The sequence below is a fragment of the Pseudopipra pipra genome, chromosome 1 (genome assembly GCF_036250125.1).
Source record: "Pseudopipra pipra isolate bDixPip1 chromosome 1, bDixPip1.hap1, whole genome shotgun sequence".
Lineage (NCBI taxonomy): Eukaryota > Metazoa > Chordata > Aves > Passeriformes > Pipridae > Pseudopipra > Pseudopipra pipra.
The window spans coordinates 103,607,502-103,626,436 of record NC_087549.1 but is presented as its reverse complement, the minus strand read 5'-3'; the positions used below and the strand labels follow the sequence as shown (position 1 = coordinate 103,626,436).

The 18,935-nt window shown below is 38.6% G+C and overlaps 1 protein-coding gene across 7 annotated transcripts in view; it reads left to right on the top strand.

Moving 5' to 3' along the window:
- The window catches only part of TPK1 (thiamin pyrophosphokinase 1), a 298,387-nt gene that overhangs the window by 57,847 nt on the left and 221,605 nt on the right, over window positions 1–18,935 (top strand). For 4 of the 7 annotated variants that reach the window (XM_064668750.1, XM_064668794.1, XM_064668741.1 and 1 more), the window contains exon 3: window positions 17,904–17,963. The exons of the other annotated variants lie outside the window; for them this stretch is intronic. In XM_064668750.1, the coding sequence (XP_064524820.1) occupies window positions 17,904–17,963 (60 nt within the window). The remainder of the gene's footprint in view (window positions 1–17,903; window positions 17,964–18,935) is intronic. 7 annotated transcript variants of the gene reach the window in all.

Here is an 18,935-nt window from a genome sequence, read left to right as displayed (position 1 = left end):
AGGAAGAAAAAGAAGATAAAATATTGTCCATCTTCTCTAAGCTACAGCAATCTTGGGTGTTACACTGAGTACAGAATCTGTTATTTTCAAGTAGATTGTGTCCCGTCAAAATAATTCATTTCATGAGCCTTGTCAGTTTAGCGTCAAGTAAAATTGAAGGTGTGATTGATATGTCCTGAGTTTGAAAAAAAATCACATCGATAAGTGTGGCTATTCTAGGCTGAAATCATCCCAGGTGTAACTCCTCTTGACCTCAAGAAGAAGTGGTTGCAGCTAATTAGCCTTTGTCTTATTACAGACTTGTGAGAAATCTATTTTTACTGACATACTTTTGAAAAGAAGTATTTCAGTCTGTACAAGTTTGCATGAACTTCCTTCCCTGTGCTTTGTGAAGGACATTGATCAGTTTTCATCACTTCCAGAGGACATCTTTTACCACTCTTACCATACAAGCAGGGTAAGTGAAAATAGCAAGTTAGTACAAGTTAAAGACTATATGATTTTAGTTTATTTTATTCACTATGTGGTAAATCAATCTAGAACATGTTCCCTTTGTGTTAGGTACAGTCATGCAGTATTAGTGCTGTCCCAAAGGATGAAATTTCAGGATGAAATGTGGGAGAAGGGGTAGTTTTTCAAAGCAGGGTGAAGAATAACATGACAGAAAACACTGGTTGTTCCTTGAGGGATTTATTGGGTTGGGTATAGTGAGAAGGAGCAAAGCAAGTGGCAAGCAAAATTGAAGGGAATAGGTCAGTAAAGGGGAATAGGTAAGGGAAAAAGCTCTCACAGTAAGTGAAGCTGATATAAGGAGACTGAATATGGAAAAGTGAGGTGGTGCAGAGGGTTGGAAGTAGGCTATGAGTAAGCGTAAGGCTGGGAACATCAGTCAAATCCATCAAAAGTGCTTTGACTGTAGCTGCTAATGCAGTGATTTTTACCTGAGGAAGTTGTATGGATTCCCTTGCAATCTTGATCCTAATTGTGGAAAATATATGGAAGAGTCAGAGTCCCACTTTCCTCAGAGCTGCACATTTTTCTGTCTGTGAAGTCTCTGTAAGAAAAACTGAATCCAGTATGGCCTTACCTTAACAACACCCTTACACTTTGTAAATTCCTGCTTATGTGAATTTTCTAGTCTCTAGGGCTACTTTGCAAGTGGTTTCACATGTAAATATATCTTTAACAGAAATTACTCTGAATCTAAAGTCTAAAGCTGTCTTTATGTTAAGTTTGAAAAGTACAGAAGTCCAGGCTTTAGTGGCTGAAAACAGAATGGGCTTTCTGAAGAGTTAAATGAAAGTTCCTGAGGCTTTGATTCTGCTCTTTAAAATCTCATTAATCAGAAATGCAATGACTTACTTGTGCCAAGAATTTCACCAATGTCTAGTGATTGCAAGTGCTTCTGTTTTTTGATGTCTCCCTAGGGAAGAGGCAGAATTATTGCAGTGCTGAGAAATTACCTCTGTAAAATTGTCTCAAGTTCAGGACCTGAAAGTTGTTTCCTGTTTCTGAAAACATTGTCCCTACAAGCTACTCAAATGATCCAGGATTGTCTTAATGTCCTCACTTGATGATAGGATGTTAAATGACTGTACATTGTAGAGTACTTTCCTTTCTTAAATGTTGACAGTTACAGCTTTAAAGAGCAAGGAATTATGCTTTGAAAAATAAGATTATTTCAAGAATCAGAGTAAAATGGCAACATTCTACAGCAATCTGATGAAGTTGTGCTTTACAGTAAGAAAATGGGTCCATGGATATTTTTCAGTTCTTTCAATAGTTGTGATACATTGGCCACTGTGTCTTCCTCAAGAGGATTGTGATCTTTTTCTGCAAATAAAGATGTTCCATGAAAGCTTTTAATCAAACAGAACATGCTGAAGTAGTTTAAATATTAGCCATTTATACTACCAAATGCCCTTGGCTGATGTACTATACTAAACTACCAATATCCTTTTGGAACAGGCTGACTGAATCCTGACAAGGATTCAGTATTTAATGTTGGATAAGTAGATGAGAAGGAGACATCTGTGAAACCAGACTGCAAAAATATGTGCCCTTCAGATGTACATTGCTAAAAAGTCCCTTTCATGGACCCTTCTTTTCAAGGAAGGAAGTCAGGGTCTAGATATGTTTTCATATGCTGCCCTACTGACAGCGCCGACAGCCACTTCTCTATATACATAGTATATAGTCATTTTATGACACTTTGTAGATTGTGATCATGGAGGAATTCCAGAAAGAGGAATGTTGCCTACCCTGGAGATTTCAGCTCTATATTTTAGGGGGGAGAATCTGAGTTAACAGAATGCATCCTTCTACACTACAGCAGCAGTGTAATAACTCAAATTCAAACTCTGTTAAATTGTCTTCATGTAAACTGTATTTTTTTACACTACTTCTGTTGTGATTGCTTATCCATAAATTGAGGTTTTTTGCAAGTTTCCATCTCTATCAATACCCATATTGCAACAAAGTGTCTAGTGGATTTTAAATTGTATCTTGAATGTGAGGCAAATTTTCTATCAAGGTCAGCCTACTGTGTGGTGAAAATGCTGCTAATGAATGGATGGTTAGCACCTGGAGGTGACTTGCATTGCAAAATATCTCCTCTTATGAGTAATCAAGTTGGGAAAGGTGCTAATTTGTATCACCAATTTCAAAATCATCTCTCTTTGAATGCCACCTGCTCCCATGCATTTTATGTTCCGTATGCTTTTGTCTGCAATCTAATTGATGATTGATATTTTGAATGTCTTTTCTGTTGAGGTCCAGGAGCTGTATGTAAAGGTAAATAAGATACAAGTGGTGATGTAAAGCTCAGGTAGATATATAGAGGGGATAGTAACAGATTACTTGGAACAGTTTTATTTTCTCAGAGCAGAGAAAAGGATATTGTAGTTTAATAACAGGAGGAAAATAACCTGACTTTCCCTGGTGCTATTTTTTCTTGTCCATAATTGATACCTTTTCCTCCATTGTCTTTAGTGGTTGAACTCACCTGCACTTCTGGAATTATTGGTATGTACAGCGATTCACTTGCCCTTTTACCTATCATCAATGAACTTGCCTTGTTGGCATATGGTGAGCTTTTTTCTCACCTTTTATTTTCATTTCTAGCTGAACTTACTTGTAGTATATCTCAAATTTGTACTGGACCCAGAATTGGCAGCTGGCATAAAACTTAAGGGAATTCAGAGCAGCTACTATTAATAAATAGGAAAATGTTCATAAAAATGGTGATTGGGATGTCGCATGGACTGGTATGCTTTATTGCACTTTCCAGCAGGCATCCAGACTAGCAGTAACTCTTACTGTGGGCCTCAGCAAAACTATTCTGTTCTTCCCTGAGAACAGAGGGACTATGTTCTATTAGATTCTGGATATGTCAAAATGAAGTTCATTTTTTCCACATTTGAACCAAAACACAAATATAATTTTTAGTTTGTATTCAGTAACTTAAATTAGCTGTTCCGTGCCACTCAATTTAGATTTTAAACAGCATTTTGTTGTGGTGGTGTGCCTGTTGTTGGACTGCACACAGTGAGTTAAGGTCCTTCAACCACAAGAGTCTGAGAGAAGTTGTTTAAAGTGTTCTTAAGGGTAGGGAATCTATTATTTAAGAATATGAAAATCTGACCCTTTCTAGGGCTAGCTAGCCCTGTGCTTTAAGCTTGGAAATGAATCACAGAATCATTTAGGTTGAAAAATACCTCCAAGATTATTGAGTCTAACCTTTGACCAATTACCACCTTGTCAACTAGACCATGGCACTAAGTGCTACATCCCGTCATTTCTTAAACACCTCCAGGGACAGTGACTCCACCACCTCCCTGGGCAGTCCATTCCGACGCTTAACAACCCTTTCCATGAAGAAATTCCTCCTCATGTCCAACCTGAACCTCCCCTGGTGCAGCTTGAAGCTATGTCCTCTTATCCAGTCACTTGTTACCTGGGAGAAGAGACCAATGCCCACCTGGCTACAACCTCCTATCAGGTAGAGAGTGATAAGGTCTCCCTGAGCCTCCTTTTCTTCCAGCTAAACAACCACATCTCCCTCAGCTGCTTCTCATATGACCCTCCAGACCCTTCACCATCTTTGTTGCCTTTCTCTGGACATGCTCCAGCATCTCAATGTCTTTCTTGAAGTGAAGGGCCCAGAGCTGGACACAGTACTCAAGGTGCAAAGTAGTATCTGGATCTTAGTACATGCGGTAGTTTGCATTAGCAGGGATTTTGGGAAGAGAGTTTTTCTAGACTACGCTTTGCCTATGACTCAGTGTATAAGCTTGATGTCTACCAGATTTTCATTGTTGAACTGGAAGCTTTATATTTATCTTCATAAAACTAAGCTTAAAACTCTGGAAATATGGTAAATTTTCCTATTGGTGACTGTATATTGTTAGTGTGTGTCTGGTTCAGAATTGGGGCTCTTGAGAAACACAGCCTGGGTATGTGAACCTAGGAATTTGCAAAAGTGAGTCTCATTGATTTTTGTGAATTTTTAAATAGTTACTAGCAAAGCTGAGAACAGAGCTGATCTTCCAGGTCTTTTGGACAGTTCAAGTTTACTCACCATAGTAGAAACTGTGATAGAATGAGGTCTTTGGATAAAATTTGAGACATACTGGGCTATTTTTTTTGTTGTTGGTGATTTTAATTTTCTGCAAATCCAGCAACAGGAAATTCTGAGATCTAAAAGGATTTTTTGTTTGTTTAATGGACTTGAGATTTTTTTTGAAAAATTAAATAAAAAAGAGTAATTAAGATTCCCCTCTGTGATGCTTTGAAAAGCTAAACCCCGCTGAGCTGAAGTTCAGAGTAACAGAACAATAGAGAATTACTTTGAAGTACCAGTGAGAAGCATAACAGATGATTACAGCACAAGAAACAAATGGGAGGTTATTAAAGTGCTTTTTCTATGAAGCCAGGATGCAAATCCCATTAGGGGAGTGCTGTTGTCACAAGATTTGCTCTGTAGATGCCTTTGATAGCATCGTGTTATATATCAGGTTACCATGATGTTTCCCAGAGGACTGTTGAAAGAAGGAGCGTTGGAAAATATTGTTGGGAGAATGCTTTGGAGCACCCCAAGCAGAAAAAGAAGCATAAGGCAATAGAAAAAAAAAAAAAGATTCATAGCTCATTTTGTTAGTATTCAACAAGAGAAATGGTACTGGGAATGAACCCAAGGATCAGGGGTGAATGCATGAGGTTAGCATAAGTAAGACTTGTGAGAGAAAAGAGCAGGTTCTTAATCCCATAAAAGGAACACTTGGATTTTCACTGCCTCAAGCTACACAGTGAAAAGCATTTAAAAAGATTGTTTCTCTGGGAGTTACTACAGGGCGAAAGTATTGTTTTCGTAGCTATAGCTTAACATGAATCCACTACAAGGGTAAAATGTAAGGTCTTGTAAAAGATGGATGTTATTTAGAGTTGCTGGTGTCAGGGTCTTCTCACTGGCTATGATGGCCTTTGGATCAAACCGTTGTGTTATAGTCTTCCTTTTTCTCTTACTCCAAGGTTGCCTTAGGGCAGAAAAATTGTTTTTATTAAAAAAAAAAGTTAAAATAAAAAAAAACAAATAAACAAAACAAATGAACAAAAAAAAAAACAAGCAAAGCCAAAACCAAATAAACTAAACAAAAACAAACGAAACACAAACCCAAAAACAAACAAACAAAAAACCAAAAACACCAAGAAGCCCATACTGGTATAAATGTCTCACCTTGGTTTTCAAATCTTGATTGCTTTTAAAAAGTGCATCTCCTCTTTTTAATTTGCCTAAATCTGGTTATATTTCCAGATTTTGAATTTTAAAAGTTTTGATTACTTTATTACCATGGTTGTAAGAATAACTAACTCAGGCAGAGAACAGTTTAACTCTTCTGTAATATGTCGAGACTATGCTAGTATTTATTAGCTACTTGACTGATAGAGTGTAAATCCTTCACTGTGTTCAGGACCTGAAGTCACATCAGTAGTTTAAGATTGTGGATGTTGGATTGCTGGTATTCACATCTGAATGGTTTACAGACTGTCTTGCACTCACCCGTATTATCAAGTATTAAAATTGAACTTTAAATTCATATAAGTAGAAAATAGCTAATTTTTCTGCTCTACTCATTATCTCTGCTCTTTTGTACAGGTAGGCTGTTTTGTTAGATTTCAGCATTATATAAATGTGTTACTAAAAAGAGTACGTGCATTTGCATTTTGAAAACAACATAGTGAGATTATTTTTTTTTATGTGTAACTGGTTAGATTTAGGCAAAAAATTAGCACGTAGAAGTGGAACAAGTATTGTGGCTATAAACACTCTTTTTTCTCACAATTCTTTATTTAATACACTGAGGAGACGAGGGTGATGTACCTCAGCCTGTCTTTGCTTTCATTGACAGTGGATTACACTGGTACAGAAATTAAAAAATTGTCATATATTTCTCATTGTGAAAAATTCCATTGACGTCAGAAATAATGGGGGCAACCTATAATGTTTAGGGGTGTTTTACTATCATCTTCTATTGTTGGAAGCTTTATGACTAGCAGCCTGATGTAGAAGCTCTTGATATCAATATGCCTTCAGTTACTTTGAATTAATTTGGTTCAGACCTTCATAAAATTCTTTCTTTAGAGAGGGCCTCCCTCTGTTTTCACTGAAATAAAGCTTAATGTTAACTTTGGTGTCCTGGATAAGATGTAAGCAATTGGTTCAATGTAAGCTGCAGTAGCACTGAAGTAATTTGGTACTTTAGAGTATGAGTATTATTCTGTTGGATTTCCTTTTGAAAAATCCCATCTGCTTATGTTCAGAACCCAAGGTCTGGCTCACTGGGAGTTCTGTTTCTGGCAATATGAGTTATTCAGCAGGTAACTAAGTTTTTCCTTATGTTTGAACATGCACTTGTCTTTCAAGCTTCTTGATGTTACCTACATCAAGTACTTGGCTTTAGCTCCCCTCTTCCAGTAAGCCATAGTAGTCCGTAGTATTAGCTTGGTGTTTGTGAGGTGTAATAAGCTATCAATAATTGATATTCAGGTTAAACTGGATAGTAAAATCTAGAACAGCACTCTTGAAATGTGTTTCATCAGAGGAAGAAAAGAGAAAGAGGGACTGATTTGACATTGCAAGTCTTTGAAGAGGCCCCAGACATTTTGAAGTGGAAGAACTGGGGAGGCTCAGAATGCATCTAGACTGCGCTATTTGAAAATGTTAGGTGGCCTACAAAGAGCACAAATTTGTAACATGCTGTCACAATGACTTAAAATTAATTTGGGGATATGTCAAATCTGTACTTTACTAATAAACTCCAGATATTTACAAAGAATTTTGAGTAAGTGATTTAGCCTGAGAAAATACATGGTTCAAGAAAAGAACACAGCTCATGTTTTAATATAGAGTTAAGATGGGTCCGTTGGACTTTGAAGTCCTTTGAGGTACAAAGCAAAAGTGATCTAAGTGTAGTATCTGGCCCAGATCATACCAAAAGTAAGAGACTTTAATTATCTTTTGGGTTTGGATGCCCAGATTGCCATCTTAAATGGGCTGTGGTTTCCCAGCCTTCTCTTTGACCCATCCAGGACTGAGCACTGAGCAGCTGAGGCATGCAGTCTTGCAGTACATATTGACAGCTTTGGGCTATGTTTCATCTTAACTTAAAACCACTCAAAACCCTGAATGTTTGAACAGTCCATTTACTGTCTTGACAGATAATCCAAGATAAAGGGAATGAGAATTATACCTTCTATTCCTAGGAGGATAAATATTAAGTTCCTTACTCCTCACACAGAACATGACTGCCAAAAAACCTTTGCAAAGCAGCAATGCGGTATACACTCTCATTCTCTAAAATCTTCTGAAGTTGGAGAATTTTAGGAATCAGGAGAAGAATTTTCTAGGTTAGCCTATATCACAGAAGCAGTATAGAAATGGTCTCTAATTTTCATCGTTTTTTTTTTCCCATCTCAGTTTAAGTAAACATGGAAAATTGCATCCTCTGTGATGGATACTGCATTTGAAGGAGCCTCTGTGGTCATTTGAACTTAGATCTTTTCATTGCTAAAAAGATGTAAAGTAATTACAGATCTGGAACATGATTTTTGATGAGGTTTCTGAAGAAAGTGATTAATATCAGCAAAATGTCCTCAAGAAGTCACAACATTTGGTCACTGCCAAATGAATTGCCCTTAGCATGGCATAGATCACATGTCAACTCTTTAACTGAACTGTTTAATCATTTTGACAAATGTATGCAAGGCCGTTATGTAATATCAAAAGGTGTATTTAAATTGCAGGAAGGCTTTAGATCATCAGAAGACACTTCTGTCATCAAAAGTAGTCCCACCAAGAACTTAGAGCCAGGTGGAACCTCTAAATACCTCACAAAACTGTTTTAGTTCACTCCACTTACCTGCTTAGCCAGAGACTCAGAGACTGTGCTTCTTGATTTGTTTTCTGAGGTTGGATAACTGTTTCAAAAGTTACTGTGGGAATGGAGTGTGAGCAAAGACATGGGCAGAGAGAGTGGGAGAGGAACATGCCCAAGTACATAGAGCATTACTGTGTAATCCATCATTTTTAGGAAAAAAATATTAGCAGGACAAAAAGGATTGCAGCCAATTTTAATTCCTGGGAATATCGACATATTAAGGAAGTAGTCTGGTTCTTCTGATTTGTCTATACATTGTCCTTGGTGGTGGTGTAATATAAATAACTGTGATATTAGCAACTGTTTGACAAAAGCTACAGTCTCCTTCTTTTTTTTTTTTTTTAAATTTTTATCTTTCCCTCTGCTTCCTGAAAGAGAATAGAAAGCGTAAGAGGCTTCATGAGGCATGGCAAAAGTCCACTAAATATCACACTGACAAGGTTTAAAGTTGCTTCAGTAGTAATGCACTGGGTCCTACAGTTATATCTCACTTAACTTGGGACATTAGTTTCTTAGTTTTCTGAGTTGATGCCAGTGTTTTCCTCTCAGTCAGTCTCAGGAGATCTGAGTTGTCTGCTGGCTCTGCACAGAAATTTAGATATGTCTACTAGGTACCTAAAAGTGAGGAGGTGTGTGGGCCTGAATAGGAGCCCAAATGTCAGGTTATTTTTATTTCTGTTTCCTTGGCCAGTTTACTGCAAAACCAAGAGGCAAGTGAAACAAGAGGTGTCTATCTGCTTTATTTAGTCTCAGTGTTATTTTTCTTCTACCTTCAGATCTTTCCCACTAGCCATCTCAAACTTGCTTTCTCTATTTAGCAACAGGGGAAGGACAATGAGGTTAAGACCCTGGAGACTGCAAAGCTATCATCTAATTTTGAACATGCCTTGGTTGTCCTTTTCCTTGACCACCTCTTTTTCTGTAGGCTTATGCACCTTTGTCATAAAGCAACATTCTCCTTAGAACTTTGTAAAACCCAGATACATATTAACGAGGTATCTGAAGTTGACCTTTTGTCTGGGAGGGAGATTGCTAGTGCTCTTTGCAGTGATTTGTGAAGTTTTCTTTCCTTGGTGAATTTAGGATCAGTTTAGTGTTTAAGCTTACTTCTAAATAATGCATTTAATTTTATTGCTTTTTCTTTAGATCTGTAGGTTTGAGTGAACATTAATGCATTGGTCATATTTCATTCAGTGATTATAGTGCTTGATATCCTTTGTATTCACCTTCTAGAAAAGCTTTGGCAGCAGAACTGACTATGCCAAAATGGATAAGAAAGGGTAGAAATAATAAATGCACTATCAATTTGGTTGACACAGTTCAACATTTTAAGTTTTGTTTGACCCACTGTTCATCTCTGGCAATTTAAATATACATATGCAATGTCCTTTTTTAAAATGTGCAGGACAATAGGTAGGCTTTATTGCCATTAGCCTCATAAGTCTTTACTAAAAGAAGGTTCTTTTATATTGCAAGTGCATGCCGCTAATATTGTCCTTTAGATATTGAGTTTAGAGGCGTACAAAATTTGTTGAAGTTTGCTGCAAGTCTTAGCAGTTTTTGTGGTGTGTAGGATTTTGGGGGGGGGGGGTTTGGTTTTTGGTTTTCTTTATGAATGTGCTGTCTTATCCTACTAGGACTGCTTATAATAACATGAATAACTGCACACTGAACCTTTGTCCTTGCTGATGCAGTAGCATCACACTCTGTAGACCACTTCTTTATCAAGGTAGTGCAGGATGCTGCAGTTGTTAACCCATCTTACTAGCCATAAAAGGTTGGGAAAAAGGATCTTGAGAACACTTCAGGGCAACAAATTCAATTTACATTTTATATGTCGCATTTGCAGTAAAGATGTATCCAGCTCATTCCCAGGTCCAGAATCATTGCCTACAAACTGAATACACTGTGTGGCAGTTTGAGCCACATTAGAAATCTAAGATCCAATTTCCAGCGTCCCCCACCCCTTCCCACAATTTATCCCAACACAGGAGAGAAACTTTCAGGCCAAAGGCTTCTATAGGGGGAGGGGAAAGTATATACATTTATTTACACAAATAAATGTACTGTACAAACTAAAAGCAACTATATATTATTACACTTCTATCAGTCCCTTCGAAGGTTCTCCTTTTAACTTTAGTCTAGGAAAGGTCTTTTCAGGCTGGGAAGTAACCAGTCTCTCTCTCATGGGAGTGTTCGGGGCCCCTGAACACTCCCTACCAACCTTCAGCTGTTTGTGGAAGTCCTTCCTTCCTCACGAAGTCCAAGAAGGTAGCTCTGAATCCTTTCTCCTCGGTCCCATGTCAGTCTCTGCTGTATCATTCACTCTCAGTCTCCTACCTCGGTTTGCTGTTGCTGTAGTGTAGCTTATCACAGTAGGCGTTTGGAATCTTCATTCTTCCAAGTCAGTTTTCGGCTGCCTGCAGTCAGCTTCGGCAGGGCAACTCCCGAGCTTCTCTCTCTCTGGCCCGTCTCCAATTTCGCCTGGGATTCTTCTCCCTAGCGCTGAGCTGCTTCATTATCAGCCTGTCCACTTGGCTCTGCTTCAATGCTGAGCCTCTCCTCCACTTTACAGTGGAGGGAAAGAAAAGGCCGCCCTCCACAACTTAGCTGCAAAAAGAGGGGGGTGGGGGGGGAAGAAGGCTGCAAGGCCTGCCTTCTCTCTCTCCCGCTTACCAGTTGTTTGTGAGTCGCGTCCCTCACAAACATACACTCACTCTAATGCTGTCTCTGACTCTGGCCTAGGCAGAGCTGGGGGGCCGCAGGGCTCCCCTCTCCCCCCCAGAAGGGGGAAGAAGATGCCCAGCCACCCCCTGGCCTTCTACACCTACACACAGCAGACACCAACAGAGAAACTGCCAACAGCTTCTGGTGCTGTGATATCTGATTTTGAGCAGAAGCGAACGACATGAGTGGTGATTGGCTCTCCAGGGAACACTGCCCTGGCACCCAGTCACCTCTGAGCCCCCAACTCCTGGGGGGGGCCATCTCAGACTATGACACACTGCTAAAAAGAAACTATAAAAGATTTTTTTTTTAATGGTTTGAGGGTGTTTTAAACCTGTTAATCCTAGTTTGTTTGTGATACTTTTCCTAGCATTGTTTTATAAAAGAAGAATATCACTTGTTTCCTGTGAATTAGTGCAGTGGCTTGAAGCGGGCTTAATGAGGTGTTTTTCTTCATTCATAGATGCAGTTGTTGAACCTGCAAAAGAGGAACTTGTGTGGATGTTTCCTTTTTCTTACTGAGACTGCAAGATCACTGTAGACATTCAGGTGGGAGGTAGAGGTCTGTGTTAGATGCTAGTGGATATCAGTGGATTTGATGATTTCTTGCTGAAGTATTAAGAATTAGAGAATAGTAAGGAATAATGCTCTCATTAGAGACAAAACCCACTCTGATACAGGCTGAAGAATTTTGAGCTTTGGTTTGGGAAACCAAGCGCATTTCTCCTCTTCACTTTTCCTCCATGTGGAGAGGTCAGAAATCATTTCAGTCTCTGCTCCCTTGGGAGTTACAGTGATTTCTTTTTCTACGATCAGTTAGGAGCTATTGGTCTTGCCTAAGGGAATCGAGAAAAAGTAGGACATGAAAGTGGGACATAGATTTGCATGAGGGCACTGAGTCCTTCCCTGATATCTCTGTAGAAGAACTTCTCTCTGTCTAAAGATGGATGATTGATTGTCTAGCCACATGTCTCTATAGGTCACTTAAGAGGTTTTTCTAGGTCTAGAGATGTTTCTTGTTCTCATGTCATACTTCATTTCCTGTTTGAGAATCACTACCAGAATCAGAATTGTGATTCAAACCTTACTGCAGGAACATACCCTGCCTGTGGTCTTTCTGAAGTGCTAAATGTTCCCAGACACTGAGGGAAACAGTAGAAAGGAGGACCTGGCACCACAGTCAAGTTTGAATCATACATGTTCTGAGCAATACTGTGATGACATGAATGTTAAACCATTTCTGGGATATCTTCCAGTTCACTCAGCATTTGAAATGTAGTGCTAAAATAAACAAATTATCCCAGAGTTCACCAGAGACCAAGAACCAACCATTCATTTACTTGTATTAAAGCAACTGTTTGTTCAGAATGTTGTTTCAGTCTATTGTTAATTCTGTAGCATGGATTTATTTTGTTTAGAAAAGGCATTCTGCATTCTCATTGGAAGCAGCTGAGAGAGAAGCTGAGTGTGAAGATTGACACACTGTATTTTCACAGGGAATATATGGTATATTTGAGCATTCCAAGAGAAATGTTGAAGTTACAATATACTTGAGCATAAATGAGTATAACAGATGCTTTTTCAAAGTAGCTTGGAGAAGTTGTGCCATTTAATATTCACAAGTTTCATTGCCTTCGATTCTTTGGAAAATCCTATTCAAATAATGTAAAAAATACCTGTTCATCTAACAGATCCCTAGACTTTCTTTCTCCATTTACAAATGAAAGCTGGGAAAAGATCCTGTCATGCTAAGGTGCGAGTATTCATACAGTACAAGTCTTCTTTTTGTTCATCGTTGTTGTTGAGATCTAGTCAAGCAGTGATGTTCATCAAAGTTTAGGTTTTCGAGACTTACATGGACAGGTTGTTTATGATAAGGCAAGAGGCCAAAAGTCTTCATCAGCTGTGAAGGTTATGTATGGCTATGTGGCAATGCACACTGAACACTGTCGTCTTCCTTTTTTGTACAATTTACTAATGTTTAGAGAACAGAGGTGGATAAATATTCTTTGAGCCCTTGTTGGCAAAACACTGCAAAGTGTTGAAACCACTGGTTAGCTTTTCTGTGACTTCATTAAATCTTGGTTCAATGTCTATCTCCTTAAAGTGTGATGCACTGTGAATGATAAGCTGGCATACCATTCTGAGTGTCAATTTGTGTAGGAGAATAAATCACAAACGTACACTTGGTGGTAGGGTGGTAGGGTCTCACGTTTCAACAAAGAAGCTCATCCAGACAAACTCTACACCGCAACACTTTCCCAAGTAATACTTTTCTTGAATAAGTGTTCTTTGGAGGAATGCAGTAAAATGAATCCTGAATGTTAGAGCTATTTTTCAATCTCAGCTTTTTTTATCTGCCAACTTTCTGTTGGAGTATAATCTATTAAAGTTCCAAATGAGTGTGAATTCCAGTTCATTGCCCACTGATGTTATTTAGGCCATAAGACTTGTGAAATGGATTTTATTGACATGTTTGAAAGTTAACCCTCTCTTATGCTCCTGTTTAGAGGATAGCCTCTGAAAGCACAGGCTGCTGTACTTGTCCAAATGTCTGATGTAAAATCTTTAGAAATGTAAACAAATACTGATGGCTTGGGCTGCAAATAAATTATATTTGTCTCACTCAGAATTTTAATGCTTTTCAGTAGATTCATGAGGAAGTAAGTAATAAACTAATGTATAATACCAAGGTGTTTATTCAGATGTTTTATATCATTAGCTTTTATGTGCAACCATAGGTACTTGAGACAGAACTCCTGTTCCTACTTATGTCAACAGTAGTTGTTTCCTTGACTTCAGTCAGAGTTTTAGAAAGTGTTGTCCTCAGCCACCTTCACTGCCCTTGCTAATAGACCTCATCACTCTCCAGAGCAGTGAAGTCTATGTGAGAGTTGTCCTTCCCCAGGAGAAGAAGGGAGAAGTTTCCAATAGGATGAGCTGTCTGTGCAGAGTTAATGACACTTTATTTCTTCCCTCCATCACCCTACTCTCAAAGATGCTATAATGGAAAACAGATATGGACAACTGCTTCATCTGTTTCACATTCTTTATCTGAAAGTTGCATTTTTATAAGTAGCTCATAAAAGAGTAATAAATTTTGATTTACTAAAAGCCATCTGGTTAATGGATTGTTTCAGAACTATTTATAATAGCAGCTATCTATGTAATTAACCATTATAAAACATACTGCTTGTGCCTATAAGTTGCATATTGCCATTGTTTATTAACCCTTTGCAAGTGATGTATGGCTGCATTCTAAAGTCCAGGACAGATTTTGTTTGAAAAAAGTGTAATATTGAGTTAGTGATTTTAAATAACATTTGTAGCTGTATTGTGTCTCCAGAAATTGTCTCCCTTCACCAATGTGTGCTGTTCTGGAAGGCTTACACCTTGAATTTAAATCTGGTTGTTGATATTGTTTCTTAACTTCAGAGGTTAGTGAAAGGAAGTGCAGTGACACGGCCTGAATTTGGTCAACCTGAGCAATGGGTGGTAGAATATGTGGATGTAAACCTCATCTTCCATTCACCTGAAAGGACAGACATATTGTGAAGAGCTTGAGAGACAAACATGCAGAGTTTTGTTCTGATCTCTGTATTTACTTCAGATGTGCGGCACTGAGATTCAGGTGGAGTTTGGCAGACTTTCACCAAATCCAGCCTCACCCCTCCTTGTTTTGGCATGCTCTTGCAGCTCCTCAGAGACTGGCACTGCACAGCTGACTGCAAATTTGGAACTCTTAGGAACTTACCACAGATTTGCTGCTGACTGGTAGAATGAGCATGAGGAAGTGTAACAGTGTCCTAATTCAACTACTTTTAGAAACAAAAAGGAAAGAACCTAAAGGTTTCAAATGGTTTTTATGTCCTTCTCAGGGATATTCAAACCTACTCTAAGAGGTGGAATACCACATATCAGTTCCTTGGGCTGTGTTCCTTGAGCACCACCTCTCTGTGGTGCTCAAAAGTCTCCTACTACCTAAGACTATTTTCCTGACTGTTTCTTTAAAAGTCTCCAAGGATCCAGCAAAATAAAAATGCTTAGCTGATCTTGTGTGAAAAGAAAAAGACTGCGAACGTGCAGCAATTGCAGAGAAGTTGGCAGAAATTTTTAATGTGACTGAAAATGTCTGAGTGACAAATTAGTAATAAAAATGTCACTAATTAGACCATAGTAGAATCTTGATAATCAAAACTACTTGGGTGAGACTAAATATATTCAGATGACGGGGAGCCCAGATAATGGGAATCAGCTGAACAGAAAGACAAGCTGGCAGCTTGTTACAAAGGCAGGCTTAGATGGTGGGTGTTTTGAATAAACAAGCATCTAATGTAATTACAGAACACAGTCCAAAAGTAGTAATGAAAGGACAGCTGGATAAAGAATTTTAAATAGCAGGGAAACATCATCTCCCTTGAATGAAGGAGATCAAAGGCAGTGCTAGAACTTTGTATTTTTATTGAGGGAAGTAAGCCTGAGAAGTCTGGCTTAAACCAGACTGAAGTCTTCTCTGTTCTACTAAAAAAGATCCGATGTGCTCAAAGGAGCATTTTGGGTCTCCTGTTCTGCCACCAACACAAGTTTGTGACAGGGGACGTTAATAGGATTTGAGTCTGCAGCAGGATAAATTACCTCTTTAAGAGGGCTAGGGCTAGCTGATTTCCTCAGGTAACAGGTTAGTTCTGTGGCAGGAACTGATGACACCTTCTGGGAAAAGGGAGGAGACATGGGGAGGTTTGCTTTATCCTTGGGGCAGCTGGTTTAATAAATGCAGTTTAGTAGGAAATATGCTGAAAATGCTAGCAAGTGCCCTTTGCAGGAAGATGAAAGTTTGACAGTGAGGGAACAAGATGTCCACAGAAAGAAAGGAATAATCCAATGTCAGTATCAGCTATTGTATGAGGAAGAAAAACCATCGGTCTTTGACAGGGGAAAGTCTTTTAAAAAGGAGCTTTCTGATTCCTTGGTTGTTAAGTTGAACTGACTTACAGGGATGCTGTGATCCTTTAACTCGTTTATTCTGCTGGTTCTAATGCTGCATTTTTGTCATTCTTACCATCCCTTCTCAGGTGGGATTGTGGGAGAAGTAGTACATTAAGTACCTAGTTTAGTGTTTTCATGTGAAGCAAACTTATGGTGTGAGGTGAAAGGGCCTCTGTATGGAAAAGAAAACAACCTTAGGAAACAGGGCTATAGAACTTGTAGGATGAAATGGCTGTGCTATGAATGTCAGCTTTTCAACTAGCTAGTAGCTTCTCAATCACTATGTCATTGTGAAGGGTATTTATTACAATGGGTGAGAGCTTGGTTCCGGCTTTAAGATAATGCTTACACCCTCCAGAAAATAGATTGGGTGAAAATAACCTTATTCTGTTTTGTTTTTAAAAAATTTTCCTTGCTGATCCAGCCATGTCACACTGTAGCAAGACTAAACACAAGTGTGATTCCCTTTATCTTTTCCAATTTGCTATTGTAATTACTGTAATGCAGTGTTACTGAGCTATCCCTTCTATGTTGCAGTAGGATCATTTGTGATGATGGCAATCACAAAGGGTGTTACTGCTACAGAAGCCCGATCTATTCTTGAAAATACCACTTTTCAGCACCATTGGATTTGAGGCACCTGCATTATCTGTCCAGGGGTCCTTCCTGGTGAAGGCAGAGGCAGAGACACCTCCGTAAAAGGTGACTTAGAGTACTGACACTAACGTCCTGACCCAACTCACCCTGTTGAGTAGTCTCCTATCTTGTCTTTCTGACTGCTGTGCAGAGATTTTTAGGATCAGTTAGGCAGGATGAATCAGGGTCAGCATATGTATTTGAACCTTTAGTCCCCTTGATAATTGTAAGCCCAGGGTTTTTTTCTGCTTGCCTTCTCTCTGACAGGTAGAGGTTTGCCAGAGCATCCATTTTTTGACATCCCCTGCTTGCTCTCAGCCTGGCTTCTGACAATACAACTCTTTCTCACACAGGGCCCTTTTATTCACATTATGCTTCGTAAATAGTTAATATCTGGATGTTTCAGGCTTTTCCCTGGAGAACCTTGCATTCACTCACCAAGAATTTCTTCACAAATTGGTATCATGCTTGAGCAGTCAGTGGATGCTTACGCTAGAGGTGGCTGTGACTTCTGCTTAAGGTCAGATCCTTGTATCTTAATTGATAACTGGAGAACAAGATGTGATTCAGATTTAAGTGGACTTCTCAGGAATGTAGTCAGCTTTTCAACTAGCTAGTGCTTCTCAGTCAGTATGTTATTGTGAAGAGTATTTATAAAATGGGTGCAAGTTTTAGTTCCAGCTTTAAGATAATGCTTTTACCCTCAAGAAAGAAGCACAGTCTTACTTCCAGAAATGAACAGATTCCCACAGGGAAATCATGAGTGGACTAATTGGGCTTTTATAGTTATCTTGTTGCAGTATATGCAACCATAATTTATGCAACCATAATTATTCACAAATTTGCATCTACTTTACCTCCGTGATGAAGAAAGTGTGTATAGATTATTTCTGCACCTGGACTAACTCTGTAAAATATTAAATGAGCTTGTCCGATGCTGATAGATGACAGTCATTTTACACAGGAAAATGGTGCTGATGATAATGAAAGACAGGCTGGTTGGGTTAAGGGTTGATCATGCAAAAAGACTGCTGTGAGTTAACAGATCAAATTTAGACTTCAATTCCCTGTTGCACCAGTGTTGCAAGTCAAGAATCAGCTGCAGCTTTTTTTTGGCAGGTGCTTATGTGACTTCAGCAGCTTGTGAGTGGGAACACTGGCAAGTCAGAGCCTGTGCAGGTATTTAACATAGCACGTCAAATTCCTGCATTTGTAAAAAATGTCTTGTTAAAGTGTATACACTGGATAGTCTAGACACTTTTCCATATATTGTAATAAGGAGTGCAGTGATCTCCTAGAAAATTTTTGACTTAAAATAATTTATCTGCTTACAAAGTCAGTGGTATTTTGAGCTGCCCCATATTAAGAAAACTATGTATTTCAATGGATAGAAATGTACAGTTTCCATCTACATTTTCTCTTAGGTCAATATTGTGGCAGGGTAGCATAAGGTTCTTCGTATACTAGCAGTCCGTATCATATCCACCTGTGGGATATACTTTTGTTGAGCAGCTTTTTAAAGTGCTTCTTCAGTGGGTCCAAGTCATTTCCATTACTGAGCAACTTTATAGCCATGGGAAATTTCTACATATATATATTTCAGCCATCAACAAATAAGAAAATAGCTAAGACTCATACCTAAGACAAGAATTACAAGATACCCCTCTTTTAATGATATTAAGTTTCTCTGACCTGGAAAAGCTAATAATTTAGATACTTTTATTTTGGCTAATGGTTGCTTAATGCCAAAAATAAATTTTAAAAGATTCTTAATAACATCAAAATAAAAGTTGCAATCTGGGACAGGCTAATGATAGCTGAAATCAAGCAAATGAGCAGGCTGTTAAGGAACCTAGCTGGTTTATTTACAGGTACAGGGCTTTCTCCGTAATTGAGCATTATTGGTGGATGCCAGTGCAAAATTAAAATGTCTGGTAGTGTGGGTATTTTATGAATAGTGGTTAGAACTTTCTGATATATATCTGTTAAATAAGAAGAGATATCCTTTCAAAGCTGGCTGTCCAGAAACATTGCAGTTAAGGTGAACACTGGATTATTCTGGTCATAGTGCACTGCAAAACATTAACTACAGCCAGCCCTTGACCACACTGCAGTTTATCTTTTCACATAAACACCCTCACTCCCTGAGAC